Below are 27818 nucleotides of genomic sequence, written 5' to 3' on the forward strand. Positions count from 1 at the left end.
TTCTGATGTTGTACCACTGCAGGAACTTCCCTAAAGTCAACTCGGAGATTAGTTATTGCCCAAAACAAACGTAAGATCCCTAATGCATATGCTGGTGCAGTTGGATCACAGCTGAATCTTGGCGAACGCTACCTTGCGAAAGTACATAATGATGTTTCTCTCCCTCATGTCCTGTGCCTGGGTCCTTTCTGGGGCATTTTAACTAATCAGATAAAATAGAAATTAGGATTTCTTATTTCAGATATTTAAAAATTCTTATTCAGGTTCGTCCTTAGACTAGGAATGTTAGACTGCGGGAGAGATACAGCTTGCCGGATCCTCTTGATGCTGTAGATAAGCTTTTTTCAAAGCTTACATTTTCGTTGAACCACCCTTGGAAGGATTTTTCGTTTTAATACTAGTTTTTTTTTGCTAGGTTATCATCATTTTTATATTCCATTTATTTGCACGATTCATTTAAAGAGACTTACCACCCTTGGAGAAGCTTATTTTTCCCAATTGTTTGGTATATTCGAGTTTTAGTCTGTACGCATCTGCTTCTGTTTCTATATGTGCTTTTTTTCATTTTTTTTTTTATTTTCTTTCTTAATGTTATCCTCCATCATCATTGTCTTGTATTTGTGATGGGTTATATATAAATAGATAAATAAAATAAAGGCAAGTCTTTCTTCAAATGAAAGTATGGTAAGGAGTATTTTCAGGCGGAATCGTAAGCAAGAAATTTTCTGGGGGAATTTGCATCGTGAATGGAATTGTCTGAGAGATTTCTTGGCAGAATAACTTAAATTGGGAGGAACTTTTTATGGAGGAATTTTTGAGGAGGGAATTTTCCATGGAGGGAGGTGGATTTCCTGGGTTTATTTGAAAAACCGTTAAAGATTAAATAAAGAACATGTTTGTTCTACTGGAAGCAAGGAGCAACATTAAAACTTACCATGAACAGAACTTGTTCTATGTAATTGTCCGTGTAATTAGATTCAGAACGTTTCTTTAAAACATTCTTGAAAAACTTCAGCGTGAAGAGAGGTGTAGTGTGGGGGAGGAGCCCCCACTCATATACGGAATAATTTCTGTTCGTTCTAAGTTTTAATATTGCTACTTACTTCAGTAAAAAAACTTGTCTTTTTTATTTAATCTATCTAAGAATTGATCTAAGAGTTTTCATCTAAGGATTTTTTATAACAAACCATAGTTGTCGCTATCCCTTTTGTTCTTCCCGATACCTAAAATAAGCAACGCATTTGGACGCAGTCGCATTAGATTTCATGGATTTTATTTGTTTTCTTTAAAGTCTTGGTGACTTCGGAAGGCTTTTGTGCCTTACTCCAATTAAATGATAAAAACAAAACAAGCTTTTTAACTGCAAGTAAGGAGCGACATTAAAACTTAAAACAAACAGAAATTATTCCATTTATGAAAGGGGTTTTCCCCTCCTCAATGCCTTGCCCTTTACGCTAAAGTTTTCTTTTTTAAAAGTAGAGTTGTAAGAAAGCCGCTCCTTACTGCTGTTCGTTACCACGAACTGTTTGATCTTGATGGGAAACGTCACTACCATAGTCACGTTTTCAAGCGCATTCCGGTTTTATTTTGTATGGTTTTCAAAATATTAAAAGTCTTTCCACAGCAAAATTTCGACAGAGAAGCCAAAAACAAACTGGAACACTTGAAGAGCGTTAGGAAACTTTAGCACTCCATTTGTAGTCTTGATGGACGCCACTCAGTTGTAATTATCAATCAGGTTCTTGCACCAATTAAATGTCCAAATTCAGCAACGTCAATGCGTGCCACTCTATTTTAACCAGTCGTACATCCCACAAGGTTTCCAAGCTTTTGACGAAAAGGGCTATGGGATATTGCCCACTGATGCGACTTCTGGGACTGCAGTGTCTACAAATTTCTGTAATTTTCTGGGATACATTTTCAACGTAAAATTTCTGTACCTTAATGTAAGCATTCTTTTATCAGTGGCAAATTCTCTCTTTTGTCTAAACCTGCTCTATTACTGAGCGGCAGTCCGATTTTTTGCTGATAAAGAAGGAAGAATCCCTGACAGGTTAGTTCCTGTGAAAAGACTAATAATCTCAACTGCTCACAGCAAAACACAGACATCAACATATTATCAATTTTTGGTCAAGAAGAAGGTGTCGTTCTGTGTGAACAAATATAACCAAAAATGATTAAATGTTCTCTACTTGACGAAATTTTAGTATCCAGTTCAGAGATATGTTTCAGTTTGGGTTGCTTTTCAAAGATACTGGAGAATGCAAACCTGATAATTTTTGTTCTTCTCCCACATTTTTACACGCTATGCAATCCTGCTCTTGTATAGGAAATCCATATTTCCGTAGCCGAAAGTCCCTAATCTCTGCGAGGAAAGAAGAAGAAAAAAGTATAAACTCCAAACTTAAATTAGAAAAAATAGTATTAAAGCAGGTCGAAAAGTTTTAGAGAAAAAACGTTCAAAAAGGTAGCCCACTCTAAGGTATAGTAAAGTAGAAAGAATCAGATGTATGCGTTTATTGTATAGGGCCTGGTGCAATATGTATTTAATCTACACAAGCTGCAACTGCATTCTGATTGGTTGAAGTAGAATTGGCTTCTTTTTGTGTATTTACGCCAAGAAACGGGTATTTACACTATTCAAGTGGAAATTAAATTAAAGTAATAAAAAAAGGGGTTTTTCAACATGTTGGACATGCAAGTGGGTTGAAAAACTTGTAAAACTGGTTTTGTAGACTTTTTTGTAACTCTTCAAGCAAAAAACATGAAACTATTTTTTAATTTTCAGGATTTTCGGACTAGAAATTAATTTAAAAACAAAGCCTTTCTGATGGAAGTAAAGAGCAAAGTCGCAACTCGAAACGACCGGCTGTAACTGAAAGTTCAAAATGTGATTGCTCATATCTCCTGTTTTCTCTTATATAATTTTGGTTTCATAGCACTATTAAACATAGAACGACAATTGGAATATTTGTCAAAAGAAGAGATAGGAAAAAGTTGGAGATGTTTTAAACTGGAAAAATTATACACTGATTTAGAAATTTTGCTTTTAATTTCTAATCAGTGATTTTAGGACATTAGAAACCTAATGTACTAATTTTCTGATCCTAACAGGAGTATAAGATTTTCGACATTCCTTAGAAACCAAACCGCAGACGCATATTTAAACTCAAAAATCCTTTTATGTTTCATGTTTATTTCAGACCCCGAGGGATGTCGTCCTGGCTATTTTCAGTGCTATAGTGGCCAGTGTGTTGAAGAACGATTCGTCTGTGATGGCAAGAGTGACTGCAATGATAGAAGTGACGAGCGAAGTTGTGGTAAGTTAATAAAGAAGAATTTTGATCCCAGTTTATGCAGATCCCACTTATTCTTCACATTAATCAAAGGAGATAGAAATTTGCGAACATTTTCGTATGGACTTGAGGTTGTTTATTTTTTTTATATCGAAAATGAGCATAGAATTTTATGTTTGAATTCAAAAGAATACATTAAAACTATGTTAAATTCTCGTAAAAAGTTCTTCTCATTTAAAAATCAATAAAGTAAGCTGTTTGCATAGCCATACAGCCATTGAAATGAAATATTACCCGCTAAAAAGAATCTCACATTGGCAAACGTTCCGCCTTCATCTCACCCTTTTTAAAGATTTTGTATTGGTTACCTTCAAAGAAACCCATAAAGATTCTATAAAAAAAAGCCACATAGATCTTAAATACAGCATAAAAATAAAGGAGGAAAAAGCTCAATCAAGGGAAAATGGCTATTTTAGTACACAAGAAATTTTAAAGCTTAGAGAACAATGAGGAAACCTAGCAGGTGGGCCAATTTGTTATGTTTTTCAGTTTATAAAATGTTAAACTGACGGTAACAACAGATAAATTGTGCAGTTGGGTGTTCAAATTAGTTTGAAATTCTTACTGATTGACTTTACGATGAAATTTGGACTTCAGCATATTGCCGTAAATGTCTAAGTTTGGTACTTTTATCATAAATAGTTTCCTTGCGGAAGAATGAAGTTTGGTCGTCAGTAGGTTGTTCGGCAATAGAATGTCAGATGTGCCCTTGGTTTTTTCGCAAAGTGAACTGAGTATCAAAACATAAAGTCATGAAAAAAAAACGAGGCCAATAACAGCCAGTGGAAAAGTTAAAAAATTATGCAAATTTTACGGGCAAGACCTCCACTTGACCGACCTCAGTGCAGACAAAACTAATAAAGTATAAAAAAAACCTTAAAACAAAACACAAAACTAAAATAAGATTACCCTTTCAGAGTAACATCTTACGTATAGCACTCTTAAAAGCTAATCGCTTTCCAGATAATGTATTATATTTGAATCGCTTTCCAGACCGCTTTCCAGACCAGAAAGCTAATCGCTTTCCAGACATTATTTTTGATTGCAATAGATTATTACGAATGTAAAAACGAATAGAATTAATAATTTCATCATAAATGGGACTTTGGAAAGTTTCTCTGACGTCTCTATTGAAGGGAACCTTTAGGTGAATGTGCTTCTTTATTTCAACTGCCTGCCGGAAAACTTTAATGAGACCATTAACAGGGGATATAATGGAGGTATTATCAAATAAAATAAAATTGTTTGGACTGTCATACTTTTGGTTGTCAGACTTTTGATTCCGCCTTGGCTCAACATGTGTATGACAACCCAAATCGTTTTATGGCAACCCAAATATTTGCATAATTTTTTATTTTTCACTGGCTATTATTGTCCTAATTTTTTCTCTTTTGCGTTATTTTATGTTTTGTCATGATTAGCCAGTGTGGTCTCAGAAATTATTTATGAACTTAATATCCGTTTTTTCTCAGTTAGACCGAGAATAAATTAAGTTAATAAACCAAACTGTGATCAAAATCTTCTTTAAGTATCTTGTACTTCTAATATAAAATCCCTAGCAACTACTTATCACTAAAGTCATGGTTAGACTCTTTCCCGTACAGTGTCTTTGATGTGTCCCTGGATAGCATTTAAGAAAAGTGGCTAACGCTATTCCCTCTTGACATCAATTTATCTGGAACTAACTTCTGATGTTATGCTACAGGTGGAATTCTCTTTGACAATGTTATGAAAGGAATGCTTTGTGTGGAAAATAGAAAATAACATAGCGGAATTAGCTTATTCAAACACCTGCTTTTTAGGGAAAACGAATTTAATAAAACAGTATGTTTCTTTTTTATGCCTGGAAAATTTGAAGGGAATTAACAAATTTTAATATTGTAGAAGTTACATGTAATTTGGACATAATTATTTTGAACAGAGTGACTAACATAACATCTTTTAAACTCACTCCGGCATCTGATCTTCGCAAACATAGCCCGCTGTTGCCTCCTATCTACTCACCTTTTCTCACTACGGTTGAGAATTCGGGCCTTAGGTCATCGCTGGATTGTTATCATAGATATTACGTTTCTGTTTGTTCCAGTTTTTGTTCCTCGGATTTTGCAGCTTATGTCTATTTTCATGGTTCTTAAGCTGTCAACCGTGCATTTTCAATTCTTTTCTAGCTTGATTGCTTTAGCTAATAGTTAAACAGTTCAGTGCACAAAAAAACTATAGGTCTTGTAATATTTTGGTTTAGAGATGCTGAAGCATTTTTTTTTGTCTTGGTCCTGGCTCATCTTCTAGTCTTCTATGAAGCGTTAATATTAAAACATCCATTTAAGCTTGAAATTCATCCGTCAGTTTTCATGGCAAAATTTTTGGAAATTCAGATGCAAACCTTAAATAAACACTAGAGGTAACGATTTGCGATCCAATGAGCTTTTCTTCAACTTTATGCGACCATCTGTCCTGTACGATGGTCCCTGGAGAAAGAAATCACTCGTGACACATCTTTAACACTAGAGGTAACGATTTGCGATCCAATGAGCTTTTCTTCAACTTTATGCGACCATCTGTCCTGTACGATGGTCCCTGGAGAAAGAAATCACTCGTGACACATCTTTCTTTATTAAGTCAAAGGTGTTATCTCCACTATGAAACATGCATTTGAACATGCAATGCATGGATATATACTCCTTAGAATACTCTTGGGGGCATAGCTAATATTTTTTTTTTTAGTTTTTGATACGGCCTCAGATACGTCAGCTAGATACGTGAAATACGTGATATATATCAGCTATTTTTTTAAATTTGGGGTACGTCTATCAGTCTCGCTTTGGTAAGAATAAATGAACGCTCGATATACCTCAAATTTACAAAGCTTAGATTCTTATTGTTGGTGGGATAAATAAGATTCCTCTAACTAGCTAGTCCTGAGAAGCCATGTTTTCTGCAGTAGACATTTTTCATAAACTGCATTAGCTTAACCTAAATGCAGCTTATTTGTCTCAATTAGTAAATTTTATTTTAAATAAATTTATTTTATGTTTATTTTTCGATTTTTGACTTTCTAAATCGTGTTTTCTTGTACCCCCTTCTTCTCTTACAGAATGCTTTGGATGTAGATTTATATATGCTTTTTTGCTTGAAGTAGCTAAATTCTGTTATTATTTTGTGTTTATGTCCTTTATGTTGTTTTAAAAACTGTTGTTCGATGTAGTGGCAGCTGTATGTGGCCCTAACGAATGGATGTGCCTTGATCGAAAAACCTGTATTGCAAACTCTAGTCACTGTGATGGTAGAAAGGATTGTCCTGATAACTCTGACGAGATTATTGATTGTGAAGGTTTGTATATTTATGCTACATTATCAATCTATTCCTGTGTTGACGTGTCTATATTAAAGCGAAGGAATTTATTGACATGGGATATCATATACTAAACGCGAACAAGGTTGAAGCCATTTTTTATGAAAGTACTTATTGTATGTTTGGGTATTTATTTGAATATTATCCTTAGACGTAGTGGTTTAACATTGCAAGATTCTGAGATGATTTTTTTTGTTGCAACTTCTTTTTTAAGATCTTGGAAATGCCTCAAAAACTCTTACATCGTTATACTCAAAGCAAAAAAGATATTTGTTATACCTATTGAATGAGCTAAAAAGAGAAAGGGATATTAGAGAAAGAGAAAAGGATAGTGGATGTATACCTAATGAACATATCTATAAATATTGTACAGATATATAAGAGATATTGACCGTTGGTAGGAGAAAATACTTCAGTGCAGGCAGGGGTGTTCAAGAAGTTGACCAGAGAAATCTGCCATAGGCGCTATGTGGCTAGGAGGTGCTGCATCAAGATTTTTTTAAAGTTGCCTGTGTTAGTCATTTGGTCGTCCTTTTGAAATTTCCTGATGAGGGGGTGGGGAAGAGATACTAAGGCTAAATTGTACCGCGGATGCCACCGACCCCAGGAAGGGCCCTAAGTGTAGCTAGCTCAATTTTATTTAAAAATCCCATCTCATTATTCAACTGCATATTGTGATCTTTTTCGTATTTAATTCTGTCATTACAGTCCCACGAAAAACTAGTTAATTCTGATTTTCGACTTACCATCAAATTTCGTATTTTCGAGATGCATCTTTTCATTTCGATCAATATATACATGTTCCTTGAGGATGAACCACGATATGATTGTTCCAGGATTGCATCTACTGCAGTATAGATTCGTAATTTTTCTATAAAATAACTTAAAATCAGTTGGATATGACATACCCGCGTATATTATGGGTCTTAGTGGTAGGAGAATTCGCCCCGTGTTTCAGAGCCCAAGTTTCATCGGTATAGGGCACATTAGGGCACAAGTGTCCTAGCATTTGCCCATACTGATAGAGGCATATGGGCCTGCTTGGCTTTTAATAACCATGTAAAAGTGAACTATTTGGCAGTCTGATTTAAAACAGAAAAGTATAGTTTGCTAATGAAAGTAAACTGGGAGTGCTCAAGGAAATTAAGAGAATGATATCCTTGTATAAAAAATTAACGTGATAGACGTTACTCATATGTGAGTTAGGTTGGGGTGAGGAGATGGTCCTGCAGACGTGCTGGCTATAAATAAAGAAAACGAAAAGAAATAATAAGTTCCGCTGTTCTTTCGGTCAACAGAATAAACTATAAAACAAAATTAATTTACTGCAAGAATTTAATTTCGTCCCTAAATCTATTTAGAGAATCACATATTCAAATGGCTTGAACTCATTTTCAAAGAATACAGGGTTTGCTGTGAGAAAACGTTCAACTAGTTTTATTAGAAGTTTAAATACTTGCTGGTTTCGTGGTATTTACATGTTCTTGGCATCTGGTTTTCTGACAATTTTAAAGAAAAGACTCTTTCAGACAAAACGTAAACACAATTATTTTACGTCCTAATTCTGTGTTTAAAAGTAACGCCGCTGCGCCATTTCTGTCTCATCTTGAGCCGGACTGCCGATTTAATTTTCCAGTAAAGCAATGTTTTTTATGTTTTGGTTTGAAATGTTTATTTGTAATGTGCTGGATTCTCTTTAGATGATAATATTACTAACATCGGAACCTTTCTCCCTTTTACTTTTATAGAGATAGCTTTTGAGCATTTTTTTTAACGTTGAGATTTTTTTCAGGACATATAATTTAAATAGGGCTTTTCAGAAACTTTGACTAAATTCATCCGTATATAATACAAAATTTTTAAAAGATACATTGGATTTTGGGTGTTTTCCTATCTAACTGAGTACGAAAAATGTTTTTAAGTACATGCCAATATTGACTTGTCAAACTGACAGTCAGTATTAACTTCGAAAATTATCATTCAGTTCCATGACCAAATGTGTTACCTCATTATTTATCGTCAGCTTTAATTTTTAGGGACTATCATTAGAAATATACAAAGCTATGCGATAACAGAGTGTACAGGTAGTACAACCTAAAAAGCAATCTAGTAAATAGACTTGATTTATTTTGGTTTTGAATAGCCCAGTTAATAAAATTGCCTAGTTTTATTCGCTCCAATATTAACCCATCAGTGACCTAATGCAGAATTGTATTGTTAAATGATAATTTGTTTGTGCTAAATCTACTGAATTCGATTCGTAAATTAATTGATGTTGCATAATTACTCGTTCACTAGCAAAACTATAGCGAATTAATACAGAGGGGGGGGGGAGGTGAAGGTAAACATTGAGTTTTAAGGGATTAAGTGGTAAATTACACCTTGTAAAAAGTTCTTTGGCACAAAAGTCTTCCATTGTGCCTAAAGTACAGCCTTTTATTCTAGATTCAAGAACACATAATTTAATTAACTTATTTTATTACATATTTTGGGAATTTACGTATAACGTCTATTGTACTTATAACGCATTATAAACGCATTACATATAACGCATTTTATTAATTCAGTTTTCAAGTTAATTTTGAAATTTAAATCAACAGTTTTAGCTAGGTAACCACAGTTTTATGCAATGATTGCAAAAAACTGAGGAATCTACAAAAAAAAGTTTCAAAGAAGTAAGCTATGAGGGCTAAAAAAAGATCAGATTTCCTAAAATTAAAATATTAGTAGGCAATCTTTTACGCAATTAAATGTTATGATTGTGCACTCAAATTTGACTAAGAAGCTATACTAAGCTTCTATAGTTTTATATGAATGTCTGAAAAGGGTTGGTATGCCCAGCATTATTTATATAGCCATAAAATGTAGCCTACAGGGAATACTTAGAGGTGAATAAAATGCATCTACAAAATCTATTCTTTGTCCAGTGAGAGCGGTGGGTGAAAGCTTTTTACAAATACGACAGAGACATTAGATGGGATAATTTTCGTTTCTATAGTAATTTTCTGATGTCAAAAATATCCTTAATCTCAACAGGGATTTGCAGCGCACCCAGATTTTTCCTAATGTAGAGTTACTAACACCTAGGTATTTTCCTTCTGTAGAGAAATCTTGTAGTCCTAGTCAATGGAGATGTTGGAATCGTATTGAATGTATTGACCCTAAACTACGATGTGATGGTAAGCCTCATTGCCTCGATGGTTCAGATGAGGCTTCAGCAATTTGTGGTTAGTATTTATAGAAGGTTTTCAGTTAAGCTGTATCTGCATTCTTTTTCTTATTCTACGCTAAAATGTATCGAAGCACATTATAAGAGACAAAAGGCTTTAATCCGATACGATCAATTATATTCAAATGACGATATAATCAAGTATCGTTTACCATGTTTATTATCATCTTTTCCATAAGCATGGAATGGAATGGCTCGATGGCTGTTATCTAACTGTCATGTTGACTTTGAGTTTCTACACAAGAAACATGAATATGTTCAGTCCTATTCATAAGACTGAATTTGTGCTTAGCCTGGATGTTTCTAGAGAATTGGTACAAGCTTTCAACGAAATAAAAAAGGATTAACAAAATAACGTATGATTCGTGTTCTACAACGAAATTTCGGGAAATTTCCAACCAATTGAAATTCTTATTATGATAAGGCAACTGATTTCCAAGTTTTCCAACTGAACTCCATGTTTCAAAAAAACTATTTTTTCGTGAAAAAATAATTTATCGATGCCGTAGATCCAAGATCCAAAAATAAAAGATTATTTTCATTTTGTTTTATTTTATTTGTATAGCTAGTTAAACTCAAAATAAATTTTGACTCAAAAATATATAATTCATATAATCTAAGTTTACTTAGTTTATTTTCTTCAGCTTCTTCTTTGAAGAACATCGGTAAAGCGGCAAAATGAATTTACTACCAAGCTTAGCCAACTAGTTTCATTCAAAAAGCAGAATGAAAAAGTGTGTAGGTACAGCTAGATGGCCTGGAGGGTATTGTAATCACGTTTTGCCAGGGTCATCCACCAGTCCATGTTGCTTATGTTCACGTTGCCACGGGCTACGTTCCGTGCGTGTGTGTGTTTTTCTTTGCATTTTGACTGAACCTTGTCGTATTCTTCCATTGAGTCACTTTAAAACTGTTTTCGTTCCATTGTCGTCTTAACGTCTCACTTTCTGGTAATGGTGTTTTGTGTTTCAAATAATTTTGATACACTATGTATGCCTTACCCCAGGTTCACACAGTTGCTTTTTTCTCAAAAATGAACGTTTTTACGCTTTGTGATCATGATTCCTCTTTTGTTGTAAGTTTATACGTCACGACGTTTCACTTTCTGCATGAAAACATTTACATTACGATCATTTCTGCTTTTTAGTTAAGTAATAAGTAATGTGGGTAGTAAATGGGCACCTGGGGACATCTGAAGAAGGTAAGCAGGAAGGGTGTGCTAAAGTATAGGATGGCTAGCCTCCAAACCCCCATTTCACTTTCTAGCTGAAGGACTATGAAATGATTATCAAAACTACCGGTTTGGGCTTAAAGTCTGGTACCACATTCCTTTTTTTTAAGGTAATGTGGGCTAAGAAGAAAGGTCTCTAAAATTGTTTTAGTATGAAGTTATTATTATTATCTTTTTTCACTTCTAACCAGCGTAGTTTTAATGTTTTGCAGCTTGTATTAGGAAGGATAGAGTAAACAATTCTTGTTTTTACTGCGTCCCCGCTGTGTCAGCTGTTTTGTGACAGATAAATAGTGCAACTATGTGAACTTAGGGCCCGGTTAAGTAAATACACTATCACATTTCCTGTTTGAACTTTCTCAGTAAATCTGAAATTTTTAAATGCATTCTGAAACTCATCTTGACAAATGAACACGCGTCATTTGATGGATTATTTTATTTTGGCTTTCCACTAATTCCAACTTGTCCTTGAAATTGGATGTTCCACTAATTCCAACTTGTCCTTGAAATCGGTCACGATATTCAAGAAGAAACGGATAATGATATTGGACATAAAAACATGAAAATTATTCAGAATGGAATTTTTACATTAAGAAAAGATTACTCGAAGATATTAATTTTTGAAAAGTAATGCTTAGTTTATTGGGATGCCTGGTTTTGTCATTGCTCAAAAGTTTCTGTAAATACTAGAAGGGAAGTAGTTTCAAATGCAACTTTCAAACACTTATTCAAGGACACTTTACTTCTAGGTTATAAAAACAGGTTAACTTTTATCGTTGAACTTGAAGGTCGTTCTGACTACTTCAAGCATCAATACATCTCGAATTCATTCCGAACTTTGATTCATTTTTGTACACTGTATTTTCTCTTGAGCACTTTAAACTTTAAATATGTGCTTTGAACACTGGGGAAAAGTATTATCTGCTGCATCAAGGCAGGTGTGCGTGGAGCTTGTCGCTTATCATTATACTTACCTGCTTATGTTTTTGTCCTATACCATACGCAGCTTCTGTTACAACACCGCTTGTTCCGTCAACGCCGAGCTTTTCCAAGTGCAAGAAAGATGAATTTGAATGTACATCAGGTGAATGCATTGATATCGACATGTATTGTGATGCAATACCTGATTGTAGAGACGGATCTGACGAAGATAACTCATGTGATGGTATGTACGATTGGGAGGTTATGTTGTGTTGGAAAAACTTCTTACGCACTTGTAGTTAGAGGCTGGTAGACTTTAGTCCATACTGTATTTTGCATTGACGCTTAGATATCCTCTGAAAACACTTTGCTAGTAGCTATCTGTTCTTTATGATCCAAGGGAGCTGAAACATTTCGTCAAATATTTAACAAGGAGGAAAAAAGGAGCCGGTAGAGGGGTTCCAAAAACCAGCCATAATAGCTTGTATTTTGTATCTCAAGTTGAAAACAAATTTTAAAAGCTCTTTATCTGGTAAATTTTAATAGCTAAGCTTTGTATTCAGAAAGAATAAAGATGAAAGATTTCAGCCTCCCACCTCACTAGGGTCTTACACTAATATAGTAGCAGTAAAAATTTGTCTAACAATGATTCATATTCCTAATACTTTTACTTAGATATACTGACGTTTTATTTCACAAAACCTTCTGTAGAATTTTTTTTTTTCAAATTCAATGTAGGTAGTTGCTGATTACTTGGAGTTCTGCTTCATTCTGTATGGTCTGATGGTTTTTTTTTGGGGGGCGGGGAAGGATATTTTTGCTGAAGTGATTTAATGGATTTTAATGGTCCGAGCCTTTGAAAGCTTTTACAACAAAATGAACATACAGTTGTTTTCATTGTATATACCTCTTTGCTTCAACCTCTTCAAATAAATCATGTAGCCCAAAATATCTAGCGTAAGCTTGGTTTATAATGCTTTATCTTATTTTAATATTAAACAAATAAAAAATTATTTGGTCATCTGTATAAATAATGATGACTTTTCTGAAATAAATAAAAAGTGCTTAAATTAAGATTTAAATTAAGCTCTTTAAATTAAGAACACAGAAGAGATTATGTTTGTGAGATTTAAATACAAAAAGGAACTTTATAATCTTCATGGAATAATATTTTGTATTGCTGTTTCTTTTTTTTCTTTGTTTTCAACAGTAGTGACTGTAGCTTTCGCCTTGTACTTTTTTTTACTATGGTTTTTAATATTGATAACATAGAAATTTAAAGATTTTAAATGGATTTTAAAAGATTTAAAATTTAAAAGAAATTTAAAAGATTTTAAAGATAACTGAGGAGTTCTTGTGCCGATTCAGAAACACGAGAAAAAAGGATTAAAATTCTTTTCTTTTTTTGTGTTTGTGTTTTATTTGTGTGTGCTTTTTTTGCGAATCGACTGCTTCTTTTGACTGAACAGATAAATATCAACAAGACGATTATTCTTATTAGTTGTTTTTTTGTTTGTTTTTTTTTGTGCAAAAAAGGTTAACAATAGTAAAATCTGGTTCATGTATTGTTTCATTACTGTTAGAACAAAACGATCAAGTAGTAATTTTAGTGTAAAAGAAAAAAAAATTGGTTAAGACTTGAAAAAACTTGGAAGAGAATGAAACCAAGTAAAAAAAACAACAAAAAAGCAATCAAGCAATTTAAAACTGTTTAAAAAATTTCATTATTTCATAACTGATTTTTGTAGCTTTTGAGGACTAAAGTTTTGCTCATGATAATTAGGGTTTCTGTCTCTTGACTCTTATCTTTCCTCTGCTATCTGCTTTTTCTTCTGGCATACCTCAATTCAATTTAAGCAATAGCGTGACTCCTCGGCCTTTTAAATGGTCTACTCTATTGCTTTTTCATTTGTTTTGTTTATACTTCTGCTTAGACGTTTAGCAATGAGACAATCTCATTAAATCAATCAATAACTTCGAAATAGAATGCAAGTATATGGTAAAAGATTGTAAAAACCTGAAATACTTCGAGGCTAAACCTGGTATTTTTAGAAGAAGAAACACATATAAAAAAAGGGCTACAAAGAAGCTTGTATCTTCAAATTACATTTACAACTTGATATACTATTGTTTTGATATTTTAGCCACACCTCCGCCACCCTCTTCCCTTTGTGGACCTGAACAAATTGTATGTGGAGACGGAAGTTGCGTTAACAGCAATCGGGTTTGCGATGGCTATTTTGACTGTATTGATGGCAAAGATGAACGAGACTGTGGTATGTTCTGAATTTTAAGTTTTAACAGTCAAAACAGGTTGCATGACTCCAGAAACAATGTAACTTTGTCTCAAAATCGCTGTTGCTGTACGATTGCGTACTTACGTATGCACCATTTAGGTGCACCAAATGGTGCATCTTTGCACCATTTAGGTGGGAAGATGCTTCTATTTTTGCAAGATTTTACCAGACGCACTCTCCTTTTTAACTTGTCATTAAGGTTAAAGCATTTCAACTTGAATCGTATTTGGCTTTTCATATGCATAATTCTTAACTGTTTTAAAAACGTACCACACTGAATCGCAAAATTAGAAGCAAAAGGATTCGTAAGATTTGCTCAATGTTGGGTTAGAATATAGGGTCGATATTGGGTTAAATACTGGGTTAAAACAAATCATTATTATTGTTATCCCTATGTACGGAGAATGAGTATTTTGATCATTAGTTGACCAAGTACGTAGGATAAAACCGTATGGTGACATTAAGGAATTTGAATGCGACACTGAGATGAAAGCAGAATATTTTGTTTCTGTTTTAGCTGATATGCAAATGGTAGCTACTGCTAAACAAATTCGACGATCATTTACTGTCTAATGCTTCGTTGATGTGTTTTTTTGGATGGCAAGATGTACTTTGATGTACACAAAAATTCTCCAATGACGTAGAAAACATCGTGCTCCTCTTACAGTTTTCCTTGTCTATTGCATACATTCGTTTAGCATAAACATACTAATTTGCAACCCCAGGGGGAGTCAACGTATTGTTGCTTTAGCTTAGTATCTCTTGGTTTTAAATTATATGGTAAACTCTTCTGAATGTTGGCTGATTTGGCTGATTTGGCTGAAGCTAAGTGTGCCTTTTGAATCTGGATAAGCTATTTGTATGTTCTACTCATTCTTAAACTTTTCTGTGTTTTTTTTTTTTGTTATACATAATCCTTTTTTTTAATAAAAAATTAAATAGAATTAAAGTCTCTACTGACCCGTACTATCAACTACTAGTTTTCTGGTTGGAAATTCCTGAGGAATGTCAAAAAGTGCTTTTTGCTTCTGCTTGGGTGAGATTTCAGCTATTAAATTTGTGCTGCCCGGAAAAATTAATTAAAGCTTTCAAAATTATTCTAGTTATTGAAGCCATTTTAAAGTTGCATTAAAGAATATTATTGCGGTTCTTTCCAATTCTTTTTTCTTCTTTGAATCTCGTGCTTCAAGACTAACAATACTTCCAAATCAACCTATAATTTTATTTTTGTGTCTTGTCTGTGACATTGTTTAATTATGATATTCTCCTTTCAGCCAAATGTCGCCCGGATGAGTTTAGATGCGAGAGCGGGACTTGTATCCCCCAGTCACGTCGTTGTGATCGTCGAAATGATTGTTCTGATGGCTCTGACGAATTAGACTGTAGTAAGTTTTTATTCTTCTTGGGATTTTCTAAAACTTAAACTTTCTGCGTATAGACAATCATCCGCGTAGCGCAGGTACCTGTGGATTCTCCGCCTTTGGCCGGGAGTCCTGTGTGTGTTGTGGGCAGATTATCTGACATATTTCATATAAGAAATAAAGTTTTTGTCATTTATTTCTTTTTTATGAAAACCTTTTATCTTATAAAAGCTATGAGAAACGTCTCCAAGGTGCAAGACCCTAGACCCTTTTTTTTTATAAAGGGGTAGGGAAGAAACGGAACATTCCCTTTGTGCTTCAAGTCGCTTATGAATTTTTTGAAATAATTTTTGTGTGTTTTCTTTTTCAGGCAAGAAGTTTTAATCCATAACCGTGATGTAAAAAAATATAGGCTGAGATTTCAATTAAACACCAAACCTTAATATTTTATTGCTTAAAACTATGTGTTGGCTCTCCTTAGCTTTGTGAGCTTTACAGTTTATAAGAAAAATTTTTTTTTTTTTAATCTATGCAAAAAAAGAATCTCATGGTATCCTATATTCTCGTTCCCATTTTTTTTAAGTCTAAGACTATTTTGAGTTTAATTTTTTTTTTTGCACTGAACACATTTGAAAATTGTGAACTTTTCTTTAAAGTTATCCACTGTTTTGTATGACAATGAATCCAAAAAGGGTCATTATTTGCTCAGCCTCTCTAAAATGTTTCGCCTCTAAAGATGTTTATTGCCCTTATGTTTTCTCAGTTTGTGGTGTCAATTTAGGGAGGGATGGTAATCCCCCCTCCGTAGATTTTAAGCAATGCCCTTTTTAATATTTTTCACTGAACAATATTTTTTCTTGTATTTTTATTGAAAAATTTAAGAAACAAACAAGTTATCTCACTCTTGTTTATTAGATTATATTTTTGTCCCCTTTCCCTAATTTTTTAGGATTGACGCCAATGTTAAGAGGTCCAATCTTGGCACCAAAGAACCGACGTGAGTTCTACCAAAAAACGTGCCTCTTTGAAGTATCTGGAGTTTGGCCTTTGTACCTTGTACCTTTTTGTACCTGTTTGTACCTTTAATTATTAGTGTAAATAATTTCCAATTTTTGGGTTCATTTTACACTTATTTAGGACACTTACCAAAATAAAAGAAAAAAATTGTTTCATTCGACAAAAATTTCGCTGTGAAGATGTGCTCTTGTCATCAATGGAATCACGTGTTTGGTGGTAGTGTTTGATATACTCTTTTTTCAAACCTTTGGTTCCATCTGACCCTGTTACGTGCCTAATTACAATAATTCTGGGTCCAGTGTGTTGCTCTTCCTTTCGATAGTCCTTAAGTCTTCTACACGGTGGCACATAAACATTAGGAATCATTATTTCTCCTGGGCTATTATTGCAAACGAGGGGTTTTTCCATTATACCCTTTTTTGCGGCACCTTCAGTTTTTACATAGTTTATTTTTGCATTTTTAGTGGTGGCTCTGGCACCATTTTTATCACTGAAAGGATGCTCTTCTTCCAAGCAAGGCTTTGTACGATCCACCTCCACCAAATATCTGCTTTTTCTCCGCTTTTTCGCAGAATTTTTTCTTCTACTTCTTTTTTAAGTTGAGATGCTGGTATTTTCATCCTGTTCATTACTAGAAGAAGGGTCTTTTCTTGAGCACAATTTTGTACCATGCCGCAAACAATTATCTGAAGATTTTTTTTTTTGTATGGAATTTTTACAAATGATATTGACTGACGAACCTTACTCGTCGACTTTTCAGACGATAGATGATCAGACGATTTACGTAAAAGGCATTTCTCAAGCGTCACTATACAATAGTCATTTACGTAATTAGTCCAAAGCTTAGTTTGCTCATTAATACACTGGAGCAGTCCATGACTGATCTAAGGGGTAATAGGTTTGATTTTTCTGTCCAGTCTTCATTGTATACTTTTTAGAGCTGCAGCTGGTATATTTTCTCATAAAAATCTTATGGAATTCCTCAAATCCTGCATTAACATCTTCTGTATTTATAACTTTATCCCAGGATGTGCTCTCCAGTACTTCTTTAAGAGTTTCTCATCATTTAATTTCCACTTGACAAATACCTGCGAAGGCGTAGTATAGGGCTTAGGACATTTATACTGTACTTTAAATTTTGTGAACAGAGGGATGTGATCAGAAGTATCAGATAGCAAGACAGAGGTCTATTTTGGAAGCAGTGTCGAAAAAAAGTTGTCAATCAATGAGTGGAAAAGTGGTAGTTACTCCAGTAGGTACCGTAGTTGAGGAAAACTTGTTTGAAGCAGACATTATACTGAGCAGATCTATCGTAACTGATGATAGAGGAAGAATCAGATTGATGTTGAAGTCTGCCATTAAGATGGCTTCGTTCCTTTGTCTCTCCAGAAGATCAGATATTTGGCCTAAGTTTTCCAAGAACGAAGAGACAGATTCTACCGGTGGACGGTATACTTCTCCAAGTGTTATTTCCTTCTGCAATGGTAAAATTGTTTCCAAGAAGAGAGATTCATAAATTCCTACAATATCCCGGGTTAATTTTTTTTTGATGCAGGCTGAGTATTCTTGCCGTGTGTAAATAGCTAAGCCCCCTCTATTCATTGTAGATCTGTGCAGGAATTGGGAAGAATAACCAAGTATTTCTAAAAGGGTATCGGTGTGTCTTGTTAGGAAATTTTTGCAAATCCCGACTACATTTGGCTGCAGCTGTTGGTGAAAATTTGTTACATCAGAAAATGAAGAGCATCCCTTAGTCAAATTACACACCCTCTCATATCGGCTTCTAGGAAATTTACTCTTTTCAAACTTTAGTGAATCTGATTCATTACTAATTTCAACATCAAAAACTGTTTCCAGATCCAAAAAATTCTCTTCCAAATCTCTTAATCTCGCATTACTTTGACCTGCTGATGAGGAAGTGCCCTCTGGGATGTCAGATTTATTTTGTATAGGTCTAGAAAAAGTTTGGTTGAAGTTGTGTTTGTTCCTTGACTACATTTAATAAATAGGAAATAGGAGCTATACAATATAATTTATTAAGACTTGAAGCGATATATAAAATATCTTGTGTGCTTTCGAAAGAAACAGTCGCTTCTTTTATGTTGTGTAATAAAATTATAAAAATAGAAACAAGAATTTAACTAGGAATTTTATGAAGACAGGGATTAAAATAAAATGCTAGCGAATGTTTCCGCTGTACTAATAGCCGTCTTCAGCAAAATATAATGGCAAAATTCAAACGAAGGAACCAAGTAAAATTTTAAATCATTCAAAACTGTTCAATAAAAAAAACGATGAATTAAAGTTGGGGAATAAAAATTCGACAGACTCTTTGCTTCATCACCCTATAAAAGTTCAACTAAGGTTTTCTTTTAACCACAGTCTTCAAAAATTTTCTTGTTAACTTCTTATTTTTCATATGATGAGAATGCAGTGTGGTCTTCGTCATATATAAAATGCATTTTTTTATCGTTTTGAAATCCGATATTCGAAGTAATTAGAGAATTATTTTGATCTTCTGGGAGAGGAGGGAGGGGTACTTAAGAAAATTAGACAGTGGTTAAGGTATGGAACAGAACAAAGATGTTTGAAATCTCAGTTGTTGTTTTTTTTTTTTAGAATTTGAATGCAGATCAAACGAATTTACATGTCGGGATGGCACATGTATTGACTCTTCCAGAGTTTGTGATCAACGCTTTGACTGTTCTGATGGCTCCGATGAAATTCAGTGCAGTAAGCTTTTCCTTAATTTGTTTTTATTTCACGGAAACTAGAAGAAAATTTACAGTAAAAAGCTCGAAAATAAAAAAAAGAATATTTTACTCTTAAAAAGGTTGTTTGAGAAATTGATAGTTAAAAGAATGGTTCAATTTTTGGAAAGTAAGTCATTTTTTAATCCAAATCAATTTGGTTTTCGGAGGGGTTTATTTACTGAGCATGCTGTTTTATTTTTGAAAACTTTTGTGAGTGATGCGTTGGATAATGGTATGAAAGTCGCTTCTGTTTTTCTTGATATTGTGAAAGCTTTTGACTGCGTTGACCATTTTATACTCATTGCCAAATTAGAAAATTACGGTTTTAGAAGACCATTTCTTGAATTACTGTCCTCGTTTTTAAAAGAAAGAACTCAATATGTGCAACTAGGAGATAATGTTTCTTCAATCAGTAGTGTTAAATTTGGAGTACCTCAAGGATCTGTTCTTGGTCCCCTGTTATTTCTTTTATAAATGATTTATGTAGAGCTTTTAATATGATTTCGTATGATCTTGACATTGGATGTGACGGGGAAAAAGTAATTGTTCCCAGCTTTGCGGATGACACTCATATAACTGTGGCTGCACAAACAGGAATTCAGCTGTTGAGTCGTATTAGTTCTTGTCTGGAGTTTGTACAAAATTGGATGAAGCTTAATAAGTTAAATTTGAATTATAGTAAATCTTGCTTTTTATTGTATGGTAGGAGCTCAAATTATTACCCTTGGATAGACAGACTTAATATTGCTGATATGAGTATTTTAAGATTAAATTGTACAAAATATCTAGGAGTTTTAATTGATGAATGTCTCAGCTTTAGAGAACATATAGATTATATTAGTCTTAAACTCGCTAGGAATGTTGGCATTTTAAGAAAGTTGCAGTATATTTTCCCAAGAGATATTTTAAGAACACTGTATTTTTCCTTAATTCATCCTTATCTGCTATATTGTTGTAATGTTTGGGGTAGTACATTTCCTTCTCATCTCCATCGTATTCGATTTTGCAGAATAAAGCGCTTCGAGTGTTATGTGGTGTAGGTTTTAAAGACTCGGTACAAAAGAGGTATATAGAATGCAAAATCTTGCCTTTAGCAGGACTTATTACGTTTTATCGAAGCCTGTTTATATATAAATATTTCCAAATTGTTTACCAATATGTTTTAAAAGTATGTTTGAATTAGGAAGTGATATTCATACACATTCTACGAGACAGTCCAATATAATTCGTCGTCCGCTTGCTATTACCCGTAGATCTCAATTTTCTATTCGGCATCTAGGACCCCATGCATGGAATTGTTTACCTACGATTTTGAGAAATATTGATAATTTTCTTGAATTTCGGCGGGAATTAAAGCTATTTTGCCTTAATATTTATGGTTTTGATAGTTGAGTGGACCTCAAGTGGAGCCAAGATGTTGGTTTTGTTTTTGGCGATACTGGTCAGGTGGTTTTAGTTTCTTTTTGTTTTGTCCCTCTTGAAGTGTAATTTCGTTTCGATTGAAATGCAGGTTAATTGAATTTTTTTATTCTTCTTTTCTTTTCTTTTTTCTTTTCCTTTTCTTTTCTTTTTTATTTTCTTCTTCTTTTTCGTATCGTTTTTATTTGTATGTGTATTGGGATTGTAAGCCCAAACAAGCTTTGCTTCGGGCCATTTGCTTGTTTTGTTTTGTTATTTATATTAATAAACCCATCTTTCTCTCTCTAAAAAAAAATATGCAGCTTCGGCAGGGACTAAAGACCTGACCTACCAACGATAGTGATTACAGGAGACAGAGAGAGAGGATAGGAAGTAGAGGGATGGAAACCCAAACACGATTCGAGCGAAGCAGGGACACTATCCACAAATGGATATATAAAAGTTAAAATTTTTCTTTTGCTTATCGCATTATACTATGCATTTTTCGAAAGCACCTTACTAGTGTTTAGATATTAAATGGTAATTTATTCACTGAACATTTAACAATTATTGTGGTTCCAGGTTGAAAAGAATATATATAAATATATATATATATATATATATATATATATATATATATATATATATATATATATATATATATAATATATAGTTGTCTGTGGATGTGTGGGTCTGTCTGTCGGGTGACGTCATGTTTGTGTGTTGACTGACGTCATGAAGTTAGTTGTCGTCATTTTTGTTATGACGGTGACGTCATTAAAGATATTTAAGACATGTGTTCACGTAGAAATCTATTAATATTTAACTGTAAAACGACTGATGAACTTACAATGGCAACAGCCGAGGAAGATGCTCAAAGAGTCAATGCCAAAAAACTTGCTGCTGATAGAGAAAGTAAGAAAAGAAAGCGTGCCGAGGAATCAAAAGAACAGCAAGGAAACAGGCTTGAGGCTGATAGAGAAAGTAAGAAAAGAAAGCGTGCCGAGGAATCAAAAGAACAGCAAGGAAACAGGCTTGAGGCTGATAGAGAAAGAAAGAACAGAAAGCGTGCCGAGGAACTACCAGAGCAACGCGAAACCAGACTTGCTGCTAAAAGAGAAAGTGAAAAAAGAAGGCGTGCCGAGGAACTACCAGAGCAACATGAAACCAGACTTGCTGCTAAAAGAGAAAGTGAAAAAAGAAGGCATGCCGAGGAACTACCAGCAACATGAAACCAGACTTGCTGCTAAAAGAGAAAGTGAAAAAAGAAGGGGTGCCGAGGAATCACAAGAACAGCAAGAAATCAGGCTTGCTGCTGATAGAGAAAGTAAGAAAAGAAAGCGTGCCGAGGAATCAGAGCGACCTGAAAGTTATCGCCTGGCATTCAGGTACAGCCCAGTCGATGATTATAGCTTGAGTAGATGTGTTCAAATCGGGACTATGTCTAAAATTTGTCCCTATTGCAAGGCCTTGAAATTCAATGGTGAAACAATGGGAATGTGTTGCGCCTCAGGAAAAGTTAAACTTCCTCTATTGGCTGCACCACCAGAGCCATTGCAGACTTTCCTTACTGGAACTACGTCAGAATCTAAGCGTTTTTTGTCACAAATCAGAAAATATAACTCATGTTTTCAAATGACGTCGTTTGGAGCCCAAATCGAAAATCCAGATCAATTTATGTCTACTTTCAAAGTAAAAGGGCAAATTTATCATAGAGCAGGGTCCCTTCTACCATTCTCAGGCGAGAATCATAAATTTTTAAGCGCCACCCCAACACCTAGTTGGTGGGGGCGCTTCGCGCCCCCCCCCCCCCCAAGCCCCCCCGCGCGCGTAAGTCGTTACGCGCCATATTAGTTACGCGCCATTGTAGTTGTGTCCCTATGTCCCACCTGTGAATATAGATATATATATATATATATATATATATATATATATATATATATATATATATATATATGTTTTTAACTACGCAAAACTTGCGAATATACAACATTCTTTGCTGTCCCATTGTCTGTGCATATAAATAGATTGTCAGGTTTACCGACTCTTGAACATGCAACATATAATGGTCAATGGGAAAACAATCCGTATTCAGATCTATACCTCATGATTCTAATGATTGCCCTTGAGCTTTGTTGATGGTGATTGCTAATCGACCATTCCCTGAGTCGCCATCGTCATTTATATATCCCCCTGTGCACCCCGGCGTCCCCTTTGTAGTTATGTCCCTGTGTCCCGGTCGTCATTTATATTCCCTGTGTCCCGGTCGTCATTTGTGTCCCGGTGTCCCAGTCTCTGATTTCTCTTTGAGTGTCCCGGGCGTCATTTATATTCCTTGTGTCCCGGTGTCCCGGTCAAATTTATTTTAATAAATTTTTAATTTTTTCCCTTTTTTTCCTTTTAGTTTTTTTTTTATTGGTTTTTACCTTTTTTTAGGTTTTTTAGTTTTTTTCTTTTTTCTTTTTAGATTTTTTTGAAGTTTTTATCTTTTTAGTTTTTTTATTTTTATTTATATTTTTTTAGTTTTCTTTTTCTCCTTTATTTTTCAGTATTTTTCTTTTTTTAGTTTTTTTTCTTTTTAGTTCTTTTAGTTTTTACCTTTTTTAGTTTTTTTTTAGTTTTTTAGATGAAAATTTTTTTAGTTTTATTCCTTTTTTCTTTTCAGTTTTTTATTGGTTTTTACCTTTTTTTTAGCTTTTTTAGTTTTTTTCGTTTTTTCTTTTTACTTTTTTTTTTATTTTTATTCTTAATTTTTTTTTTATTAGTTTTTAGTTTTTTTTGTAGTTTTTGCCTTTTTTAGCCTAACCAGGATTTGAACCTGGGACCTTCATTCTCCGTTCTGACACCCTCTCTCACCGAGTGACTACTCCAGCATGTTCATTTTGGTGTTTTAAATGGTATATTATTAACCAAATTAATGTGTTTTACAATATACTAAGCATCGTCATAACAAAAATGACGACAACTAATTTCATGACGTCAGTCAACATAGAAATTAAGTTGTGAAATTAAGTCATGAAATTAGTTGCCGTCATTTTTGCTTTGACGGTGACGTCATTCAAGTTATATAAGACATATGTTCACGTAGAAATCTATTAATGTTTAAGTTTACAATGACTGATGAAGATGCTCAAAGAGTCTATGCCAAAAAACTTGCTGCTGATAGAGAAAGTCAGAAAAGAAAGCGTGCCGAGGAACTATCAGCAGCAAGTTTTTTGGCATAGACTCTTTGAGCATCTTCATCAGTCATTGTAAACTTAAACATTAATAGATTTCTACGTGAACATATGTCTTATATAACTTGAATGACGTCACCGTCAAAGCAAAAATGACGACAACTAATTTCATGACGTCAGCCGACACAGAAACATGACGTCACCTGACAACTAATTTCATGACGTCAGCCGACACAGAAACATGACGTCACCTGATCCACACATCCACAGACAGACAACTTATTTATATATATATATACTAGCTGTTGGGGTGGCGCTTCGCGCCACCCCAACACCTAGTTGGTGGGGCGCTTTGCGCCCCCCCAAGCCCCCCCGCGCGCGTAAGTCGTTACGCGCCATATTAGTTACGCGCCATTGTAGTTGTGTCCCTGTGTTCCACCTGTGAATATAGATAGATATATATATATATATATATATATATATATATATATATATATATATATATATATATATATATATATATATATATATATATATATATATATATATATATATATATATATATATATATATATATATATATATATATATATATATATATATATATATATATATATATATATATATGGTTTTAACTACGTAAAACTTGCGAATATACAACATTCTTTGCTGTCCCATTGTCTTTGCATATAAATAGATTGTCAGGTTTACCGACTCTTGAACATGCAACATATAATGGTCCATGGGAAAACAATCTGTATTCAGATCTATACCTCATGATTCTAATGATTGCCCTTGAGCTTTGTTGATGGTTATTGCTAATCGACCATTCCCTGTCCCGGTGTCCCGGTCGTCATTTATATCCCCCTGTTTCCCCCGGTGTCCCCGTTGTAGTTGTGTCCCTGTGTCCCGGTCGTCATTTATATTCCCTGTGTCCCGGTCGTCATTTGTATCCCGGTGTCCCGGTCTGTATATACATTCGTTTTTTAGTTTTGTTTTTCTCCTTTATTTTTTTCCTTTTTTTTTCTTTTTTAGTTTATTTAGATTTTTAGATTTTTTAGTTTTTTTATTAGTTTTTAGTTTTTTTTTCTTTTTAGTTTTTTTGTAGTTTTTACCTTCTTTTTAGTTTTGTTAGTTTTTTTTTTTACTTATGTCCTGGTCGTCATTTATACTCCCTGTGTCCCGGTGCTTTGTTGATTGCTAATCGAACATTCCTTTTGTCCTGGTCGCTTTCTCTTTGAGTGTCGTCATTTATTTTTTTCTTTTTTAGTTCTTTTAGTTTTTACCTTTTTTAGTTTTTTTTAGTTTTTTAGATGAAAATTTTTTTTAGTTTTTTCCTTTTTTTCTTTTTAGTTTTTTATTGGTTTTTACCTTTATTTTAGCTTATTTTTCAGTTTTTTCCTTATTTTTAGTTTTTTTTTATTTTTTATTTTTTTAGTTTTTTACCTTTTTTTAGTTTTTTTAGTTTTTTTAGTTTTTTAGCTTTTTTACTTTTTTATTAGTTTTTAGTTTTTTTTTGTAGTTTTTGCCTTTTTTTAGTTTTTTCAGTTTTTTATTAGTTTTTTATTGGTTTTTACCTTTATTTTAGCTTATTTTTCAGTTTTTTCCTTTTTTTTAGTTTTTTTTAGTTTTTAGTTTTTTTAGTTTTTTACCTTTTTTTAGTTTTTTTATTTTTTTTTAGTTTTTTAGCTTTTTTATTTTTTTATTAGTTTTTAGTTTTTTTTGTAGTTTTTGCCTTTTTTTAGTTTTTTTAGTTTTTTAGCTTTTTTATTAGTTTTTAGTTTTTTTTTAGTTTTTGCCTTTTTTAGTTTTTTTCTTTTTAGTTTTTTTGTAGTTTTTACCTTCTTTTTAGTTTTGTTAGTTTTTTTTTTACTTATGTCCTGGTCGTCATTTATACTCCCTGTGTCCCGGTGCTTTGTTGATTGCTAATCGAACATTCCTTTTGTCCTGGTCGCTTTCTCTTTGAGTGTCGTCATTTATTTTATTCTTTTTTAGTTCTTTTAGTTTTTACCTTTTTTAGTTTTTTTTAGTTTTTTAGATGAAAATTTTTTTTAGTTTTTTCCTTTTTTTCTTTTTAGTTTTTTTATTGGTTTTTACCTTTATTTTAGCTTATTTTTCAGTTTTTTCCTTTTTTTAGTTTTTTTTATTTTTTATTTTTTTTAGTTTTTTACCTTTTTTTAGTTTTTTTAGTTTTTTTAGTTTTTTAGCTTTTTTACTTTTTTTATTAGTTTTTAGTTTTTTTTGTAGTTTTTGCCTTTTTTTAGTTTTTTCAGTTTTTTTTTTAGTTTTTTATTGTTTTTTACCTTTGTTTTAGCTTATTTTTCAGTTTTTTCCTTTTTTTTAGTTTTTTTTAGTTTTTAGTTTTTTTAGTTTTTTACCTTTTTTTAGTTTTTTTAGTTTTTTTAGTTTTTTAGCTTTTTTATTTTTTTTATTAGTTTTTAGTTTTTTTTGTAGTTTTTGCCTTTTTTTAGTTTTTTTAGTTTTTTAGCTTTTTTATTAGTTTTTAGTTTTTTTTTGTAGTTTTTGCCTTTTTTTAGTTTTTTTTAGTTTTTTAGCTTTTTTATTTTTTTTATTAGTTTTTAGTTTTTTTTGTAGTTTTTGCCTTTTTTTAGTTTTTTCAGTTTTGACGTCACCTGATCCAGTTTTTTCAGGTGACGTCACCTGATCCACACATCCACAGACAGACAACTTATTTTTATATATATAGATATATATATATATATATATATATATATATATATATATATATATATATATATATATATATATATATATATATAAACAAACGTCATTGATCATTTCTAATTTCTATTTTCAAAGGAATGAATCCAAGCTATTCTAATCATTTAAAAGTTCTTCGAAAAATTTACTTCATTGGAATGAAGCGTCATCGTTTTTTTTGCCAGGACTAGTCCTTAATGACTTTGAAATAAAAGTTATCTTTCTGATTTAAAATATTATGGTATTGACTAATGCACAAGTTGCAAATCATTAATTTTTTCTTTCCATTTCAAGGGAAAGAATGTAAGGCTGGTGAATTCACATGTGGTGATGGCTCTTGCATAGACACATTTAAAGTATGTGACCAACGTTATGATTGTACTGACGCGTCAGACGAAGCCAACTGCAGTAAGTTCAATTTTATACCGACCCTATTTTGACTTTCAGCTGCTATTATTTCTAGCAGTAAAACAGGTTGCTGCTATTCGTACTTTAACACAAATTTTTAAGAGACGTACAGGGGCAGAATATAGCGGAAAAACGGTTATAATTTATCAATATGAAAGCATATTAGGACAGTTTTCGACTTCAAAATTTTTTTCAGTGAGCACTCCTTTTTGACATTCTCATTCTTCGCACTGGAAATTTTCTTTTAGTTTGGTTTTTCCGCTCAGCAAAACTGAATACTTCTAACTTTTAAGCTTGGAAAGTGGTTAAAGAATAGGTTTAAGCTCATTATGTTGAGTTGAACCATCGTCTTTTAAGAACTTTTATTTAGCAAGTGTAAAATCTATGTAAGAAAATTATTCCTTTTGAAAAATATGAGCTGGTCGATAGAACACAGATGGTTTCAACACAGTGTTACTGTTTGGCTTAGTAGTTCTTCCCATCAGTTATTTTATTGATCATTCATCAACGATAGTTACGATAACGTCAGTTACTATGCATTAAAATGCATGGAGCTTAACAACATATATAGTCGTGACCGTTTTTGTGGCCGATTAAC

The 27818-nt window shown here is 33.2% G+C and overlaps 1 protein-coding gene across 19 annotated transcripts in view; it reads left to right on the plus strand.

Moving 5' to 3' along the window:
• LOC136039341 (basement membrane-specific heparan sulfate proteoglycan core protein-like) overlaps window positions 1-27818 on the plus strand; it is a 392752-nt gene that overhangs the window by 157380 nt on the left and 207554 nt on the right. For 13 of the 19 annotated variants that reach the window (XM_065722972.1, XM_065722979.1, XM_065722974.1 and 10 more), the window contains 7 exons: window positions 3204-3320; window positions 6562-6687; window positions 12175-12333; window positions 14234-14365; window positions 15661-15771; window positions 19384-19497; window positions 27107-27220. In XM_065722972.1, the coding sequence (XP_065579044.1) occupies window positions 3204-3320; window positions 6562-6687; window positions 12175-12333; window positions 14234-14365; window positions 15661-15771; window positions 19384-19497; window positions 27107-27220 (873 nt within the window). Of the gene's footprint in view, window positions 1-3203; window positions 3321-6561; window positions 6688-9812; window positions 9936-12174; window positions 12334-14233; window positions 14366-15660; window positions 15772-19383; window positions 19498-27106; window positions 27221-27818 lie in introns of all 19 variants that reach the window. The other 6 variants (XM_065722980.1, XM_065722985.1, XM_065722984.1 and 3 more) reach the window with 4 other exon arrangements.

The sequence above is a fragment of the Artemia franciscana genome, chromosome 19 (genome assembly GCF_032884065.1).
Source record: "Artemia franciscana chromosome 19, ASM3288406v1, whole genome shotgun sequence".
NCBI lineage: Eukaryota > Metazoa > Arthropoda > Branchiopoda > Anostraca > Artemiidae > Artemia > Artemia franciscana.